At 47.0% G+C, this 7,351-nt stretch overlaps 1 protein-coding gene across 1 annotated transcript in view; it reads left to right on the top strand.

The window, feature by feature from the left end:
• LOC122542711 (spectrin beta chain, non-erythrocytic 4-like) overlaps nucleotides 1–7,351 on the top strand; it is a 216,701-nt gene that overhangs the window by 166,701 nt on the left and 42,649 nt on the right. The window contains exons 26-27 of the mRNA XM_043680691.1: nucleotides 3,585–3,669; nucleotides 5,089–5,285. Coding sequence (XP_043536626.1) covers nucleotides 3,585–3,669; nucleotides 5,089–5,285 — 282 coding nt within the window. The remainder of the gene's footprint in view (nucleotides 1–3,584; nucleotides 3,670–5,088; nucleotides 5,286–7,351) is intronic.

Here is a 7,351-nt window from a genome sequence, read left to right as displayed (position 1 = left end):
GAGGGAGGCAAATGTAATTCCTCTCTTCAAGAAAGGAAATAGGGAAATCCCCGGCAATTACAGACAAGTAAGTCTCACGTCGGTCGTCTGCAAGGTATTAGAAAGGATTCTGAGGGATAGGATTTATGACCACCTGGAAGAGCATGGCTTGATTAAATGCAGTCAGCACTGTTTTGTGAGGGGCAGGTCATGCCTCACAAATCTTATAGAGTTCTTTGAGGATGTTACTAGACAAGTTGATGAGGGTCGAGCGGTGGATGTGGTGTGTATGGACTTCAGCAAGACATTTGATAAGGTTCCCCATGGTAGGCTCGTTCAGAAGGTCAGGAGGAATAGAATACAGGGAAATTTAGCTGTCTGGATACAGAATTGGCTGGTCGACAGAAGACAGCGAGTGGTAGTAGAAGGAAAGTATTCTGCCTGGAAGTCAGTGGTGAGTGGTGTTCCACAGGGCTCTGTTCTTGGGCCTCTACTCTTTGTAATTTTTATTAATGACTTGGATGAGGAGATTGAAGGATGGGTTAGCAAGTTTACAGGCGACACAAAGGTTGGAGGTGTTTTTGACAGTATAGAGGACTGTTGTAGGCTGCAGCGGGACATTGACAGGATGCAGAGATGGGCTGAGAGGTGGCAGATGGAGTTCAACCTGGATAAATGTGAAATGATGCATTTTGGAAGGTCAAACTTGCAAGTTGATTACAGGATTAAAGACGGGATTCTTGGTAGTGTGGAGGAACAGAGGGATCTTGGTGTGCAGGTACATAGATCCCTTAAAATTGCCACCCAAGTGGACAGGGTTGTTAAGAAAGCATATGGTGTTTTGGCTTTCATTAACGGGGGATTGAATTTAAGAGCCGTAAGATCTTGTTGCAGCTCTATAAAATTTTGGTTAGACCGCACTTGGAATACTGTGTCCAGTTCTGGTCGCCCTGTTATAGGAAAGATGTGTATGCTTTGGAGAGGGTTCAGAGGAGGTTTACCAGGATGCTGCCTGGAATGGAGGGCTCATCTTACGAAGAGAGGTTGAATGAGCTCGGACTTTTTTCATTGGAGAAAAGGAGGAGGCTCTACATTTGGCTCGGCTCTTTTATCTGGCCTCACAGGGGGCCTGGTATGAAGCTCACTCAATTGCAGCTTCCGCAGGGGTTAGGCGCGGTGACGGAACGCGGCGGGGGGGCGGAGACACATGCGGCGATGTGGTCCAAATGTAGGTTGCTGACGTCACTGGGGGCGGAAGTAGCTGCGGCGACCACGGAGACAGAGTTCTTCCCCATAGCCGCGGAGGTCGCCAATCTGTTGGTGATTGTCTTCATGACGATCGCAGAGCAGGTTGTCTGTGCGGCGATTCCGGAGGCGGTTGTTTGGGCCGCGATCATGAAGGTTTCGAGGTTGGTGGGGGCGGAAGTGACGTCATCGTCGGCGGCGTCTGCGGCTATTGCCGCGGGCGCTGTAGCGGTAGCGTGTGTAATGGCGCCGGACTGGTTTCGGAGGCCGATGGAAGTTTCTGGAACGGTTGAGGAATCCGGAGTTTGGGGGTAAGTGCATGAAACAGTGCATGGACTGTTATTGAGCATTGCAGAAATCTGATTGTCCTTACCATGGAGAATGGTGTGACAAAGTGAGGGCAATTCACCAAAAAACCTCCCCTTTCACTCCCACAGTAGGAATGCCAGGATTCTGACCGGGATCAATGGATTCTGACTTTAGGCTCTGCGAGTCCAGAGGAGTCTCCTGTTTGTGAGATTTATTTGACGGGGAGGTCATGTTGTAATTCGAGTAGTGCAGCCAGAAATATGAGCTGTCTAGGAGGGACCTCTTTTGTTATTTGCAGATTAGGGCCTTTGTACAGAAAAAGACTACATTAATGGTTAGTCCCTAGAAGTCGGATATGGAGAGGAGAGTGCTTCGGTCTACGGGCATTCTCTCGGTCAGCACCTCTGTCATTTATTAGGAAGTAGTGTCTCGCAGGACATCAAGTGGCTGTGTGGAATCTGGGCTCAGGAATAGGAGGTAGAGATCTCACCAGAGGAGTGGAAGGATATTTGGGAGAATGTAAAGAAGATTTCGATTTGTAATAGGACGTCAGCTATGCAGTTAAAGGTGCTGCACAAAGTTTATTTGGCACTGGACCGGCTTCTGAAATTTAAGACAGTCCCCAGTATGCCCCAAATGTAAAATAGATGTTGGTGCTCTTACTCACTGCCTGTGGTCATGCCACAAGCTTTGCAGGTATTGGAGCGTTATAGCGAGTATTTTCAAAGGGGCGTTGAGCACTGAGGTCAAAGTAGATCTGGTGTCCCTCCTCTGGCTTTGCCGAATCTCCCCTCTTTGGACGCGCATGGGAAGAAATTGTTTAGTGTTATTTCATTTTGGGTGAGGAAGAACGTTCTGATGAGCTGGGTATTGGAAAACCCTCCTGGACTCTCGGGGAGGCGTAGGTTAGTCATGGAGCACATCCCCCATGACATCCTCAGAAGTATGGTGCACCAGAAAACGGAACTTTCTAATAGGATGTGGCAGCCCTTTTTGAATCATGTAGACGTGGACTTATTGGCTGTATTGGTTAGGGCCTTTATGTAGCCATGAGGGTTGTGTCTGGCAACCCGGGTGCCCCGGGAGGAAGAATTCTGAACAAATACGGGTTTGCCAACTGATGCTCCCGACAATGGAGAGCTTTGGTAGGATTGTATTGAGTGTTGTAACTTAACATAATTTAATGTAATTTGCCTTGGTTCAACTCGGCTTAATTCGGTTTCTTTTTGTTTTGATTTAGTTGTTTGTTGAATTGTAGTTTGTGTAGAGTTTATTTTCTCCTAGATTGTTTGTGCTGTAGAGTAGTAGGTTTTTTACGGTTATTGTTGTTATATTCCAAGATTGTCATATTATTTTGTAGTCATTTTATATTTTTGTAAAAAATTCAAAGTTCTTTTCTCAATAAAAATATTTATTAAAAAAAAGACATCGCACCGTTACCTTTAGAGTTGAGGAGGATGAGAGGTGACCTTATTGAGACAAATGAGATTCAAAGGAGCTTTGACAGGATGGATGCTGAGGGACTGTTTCCACCTCATGGAGGCGTCCAGAACCACGGGGCACAGTTTAAAAAGTAGGAAACTCCCATTTCAAACTGAGATGAGGACTCAGAATCCTGTGGAATTCTGTTCTCTGAAAGGGAGTGGTTTTGAGTGTGTGTGTGTGTAAAGGTTTGTCATTGACAAGAGAGTTAGGGGATTGAAGATTATGCAGCTCAAACAGCCCACCCCTGCTCCAGTTCATGTCTGCTCACAGTACCTAAACTCTCAATGCTTCCTTTCCCAAACTCGAGTCATGCTTCACCCAGCTCCTCCTTCATCATTTACCCTCCTTTTATCTTCCCTGTCCTTGCTGCTTCTCTTCACTCTCTCTCTCTCCCATCTTGCTCAGTCCTTCCACTCCCCATCTCTCATTCTCAATCCCTCCACATCTCTGCTGGGAATTAAAGTACGGTTGTGCAAAGTTAAAATCAGCTTTTCTTATCTTTGTTTCATGTTTTAAGTAGTGTCAACATTTTTATCCTGGTAATTGTGACTCGAATGTTTTTGTAGATTAAGGAGAAACTGGACAAGGTGCTGAAGAAACAACATGAAATGATGGAGAAATGGGAGCAGTATTGGGAGTGGCTACAACAGAGTGAGTATTGGGATTGCTGGTTAATGCAGATCTACCTCCATACCACGAGTTAGTTTCCTGACCATGGGACTGGTTAGTCTCCTGACCGTGAGACTGGTTAGTGTCCTGACCGTGAGACTGGTTAGTCTCCTGACCGTGAGACTGGTTAGTCTCCTGACCGTGAGACTGGTTAGTCTCCTGACCGTGAGACTCTCTCACTCACTCACTCACTTAAATACACACTGACATTCTGTCTCAATCACTCTCATACACAAACTTATTCAAACATACAAACTGTTCCTCACACACAGGCTCACACACTCAAATACACAAACACACTCACTCTCTCTTCACTGTCTCTGTGTCTCTCACACACTTCCCCACACACACTCTCTATTGCAACCAGTCAGAAACATTCACTGTCTGTCTCTCTCCCTCACCCTCTCGCTTACTGCCCTCTTGTTTCCACGGCTATGATATCCTTCCCACAAAGATGTGTCCAGGATTCCAGCCTGTAATGAGTATCCCAGTTATGATCACTGCTCGCCATCCCTCAGATCTGTCTGTTCTCTCTGCTATCCTCTGGCCCAATGTCTTTCTGTGTCCCTGCCTCCTCTCACACTGTTCTCAGGAAGTAACAACCTCATCCTTTACGCTGCAGTGTGTTGCTATGAGGTGGAATGCCCTATTTGAAAGGGCAGCAAAAGCAGATCGGTAACTTTCAAAAGGGAATTGGATAAATATTTAAAATAGGAAAGGGCAGGGGTGTAGGAATGATTGGACAGCTCTGTCAAAGAGTTAGCACAGACATCGTGGGCCGAATGGTCACCATCTGTGCCCTGTCATTCTGTAAGTCATGCTGGAAAAGGGGACATACTGTTGAAAAATGTTATCTTGTGCTCATCTGGACAAATGCAAGAATACCAAATTTTAAAAGGAACAATAATTTATACTGCATGAGGAGAGGGTGTTGGTTGATTAACATGTTGACTCTGATTGGTCAAGGTGTTGTCATGGAGGACGCGCCAAGGAAATATTTTCCCCCACTTCTTTGTGTAATTCAGAAAAGGCATAATTCCCACAATGCATTCTGGCTTCTGAGGACAAGTTTCTCCATGTAAATACATGCAGCTTCCAGCGGGTATGAGGGAGTTACATACTGAGTCTGACTGACCAGCCTGATTAGCGCACCCAGAATTATTCAGCAAGTGTGGTTCAATCATGGAATTGCATCTAATGTTAGATCTGCTGGAATTCTGTGCTAATGTTCTGTCATTGTATGAGACGAGGCATGTTGCAGATCCCTCGAGTTCCTAACTGGGGGCCAACAGGGCGCTCACCATGTTTGTATCCTTGCGGTTTTGGTTTGTGTTCGGCTCTGCCGGGCCAGCCTTCGTTGGCGGGACGATGCCTGATACCGGCTATGGCCTTTTCCCCCAGTGCTGGAGGTGCACCAGTTTGCACAGGAGGCGGTGGTGGCAGAATCGTGGCTGAGTGCCCAGGAGCGTCTGGTCAACAGTAACCAGCTGGGGAACAGTGTGGACGAGGTGGAACAGCTGATCAAGCGGCACGAGGCCTTCCGCAAGGCGGCAGCAGCCTGGGAGGAGAGGTTCAGCTCATTGAGGAGGCTCACCACGGTAGGTCCAAACAAACAGGGAACCTTCCCAAACATGACTGAGTTTGCTTTTCAAACAGGAGCGGGACCGGAGCCAGCAGTGATGGGGCCCTGGATTGGGTGGATACCCAGAATGGCACCTCCTTTTGTGGGCAAGAGTAAAACTAGGGGACACGGTTTCAGGAGAAAATGAGGCCTGCAGATACTGGAGATCAGAGTTGAGAGTGTGGCGCTGGCAAAGCACAGCAGGTCAGGCAGCATCCGAGGAACAGGAGAATCGATGTTTCGGGCAAGAGCCCTTCAACAGGAATGAGACCTGATGAAGGGCCATATGACCAAAACGTCGATTCTCCTACCCCTCGGATGCTGCCTGACCTGCTGTGCTTTTCCAGCACCACACTCTTGATAGTTTAGGAGAGATTTCTTGTCTCAGAAGGTCACTTGAGTGTGGAACTTGAGGCTGAGTTAGATGGGGAAGACAGTCCAGAATAATGTTGGTGGGTGAGGGGGCTGCGTCGGTAGAAATGTGGAGTTGAGACCATCACCAGATGATCTTACTGAATGGTGGATCAGACACAAAGAGCCAAATGGCTTACTCTTGCGGGTTCTGGAGTAAATTGAGCAATGTGATGGTTCATTTAGTTGCTCCATCATTAGGTTACGTCTTTGAGTCCTCTTTTACATTGTCTCTTGTATGGCTGTAATATTATTCCTGATGAATGCTGCCATCCTGCTTTTCTCTCTCCTTTACCTTCCCTGTGTCTCCTGAATACGTTTTATTGAAACGTGTGTCGGCACAGTTTACCTTAACACCATGTGGCAGCTTACACAGGAATCACACAAATCTTATTTTAGTGGGGCATCACAAATAAGGCCAGCGTTTGTCACCAATCCCTAATTGCCCCTGAACTGAGTGGCTTGCTTGGCCATTTCTGAATCGACCCAATTGCTGTGGGTCTGGAGTCACATAGAGGCCAGACCAGGTAGAGCCAACAGATTTCCTTCCCTAAGGAATATGAGCGAATCAGATTCTTGTTACAATTGTCGGTTGTTATGGTCACCGAAACCGAGGCGAGGCTTGTATTCTGCGTTTGTATTAATTCAATTTAAATTCCACCGCTGCAGTCATGGGAATCAAACATTTGAATGTTATGTTTTATTGTGATAGGAATTGAGTACACGAGTAGAGAGATTATACTACAGCTACACAGGGCATTGGTGAGACCACATCTGGAGAACTGTGTACGGTGCTGGCCTCCTTACCTCAGAGAAGGTTTACCACACCTAGGACCTGGAATGGACAGGTTGTCTTGTGAGGAAAGGTCAGACAGGTTGGACTTGTATCCACGGTCAGAAGAGTAAGATGTGGGATGATTTAAACATGTAAGATGCAGAAGGGTCTTGACCTGGTGAATGTCACAAAATTTCCTCTTGTGGGAAAATCTGAAACGAGCGGTCATAGTTTAAAAATCAAAGGTTGCTCTTAAAACACAATAATTTTTTTTTGCTTCCCTTGTGGGATATGTGTGCTGCTGGCTGGGCCCAGCATTTACTCCCTGTCCCTAGTTACCCCTTGAGAAGGTGGAAGTGGGCTGCCTTTTTGAACTGCTGCAGTCCACCTGTTGAAGGTGGACCCTCAATGTCCTTAGGGAGGGAATTCCAGGAATTTGATCCAGTGACAGTGAAGGATATATTTCCAAGTCAGGATGGCGAGTGGCTTGGAGGGGAACTGACAGATGGGTTAGAGGAATTTCCTCACTCAGAGAATGTGAATTGTTCAAGTTCTGCTGCTTAGAGGTCAATGGAGGCTCATCCGTTGACTTTATTTAAGACAGAGACTCACTGCACGGCAGAAATCCTTGCAATTGCTAGTCCTAAGAATCTGATAGTGACAGGATGGGATTCTTCCATCTTTTCGCTTACTGAGGGGATGACGTACAGTGGGGGTGTGTGCGTGCGTCGGTAGTTGCTGATCCATCTGAGCTTCTCTCCTCCTCAACGACAGTCCCTGGGGTTCAGTATCTGTACCTAGTGGGCGGCACGGTGGCACAGTGGTTAGCACTGCTGCCTCACAGCGCCAGAGACCCG

Source organism: Chiloscyllium plagiosum, chromosome 41 (genome assembly GCF_004010195.1).
Source record: "Chiloscyllium plagiosum isolate BGI_BamShark_2017 chromosome 41, ASM401019v2, whole genome shotgun sequence".
NCBI classification, from domain to species: domain Eukaryota; kingdom Metazoa; phylum Chordata; class Chondrichthyes; order Orectolobiformes; family Hemiscylliidae; genus Chiloscyllium; species Chiloscyllium plagiosum.
The sequence above is the reverse complement of the archived record's forward strand: the minus strand, read 5'-3'. Positions and strand labels throughout refer to the sequence as shown.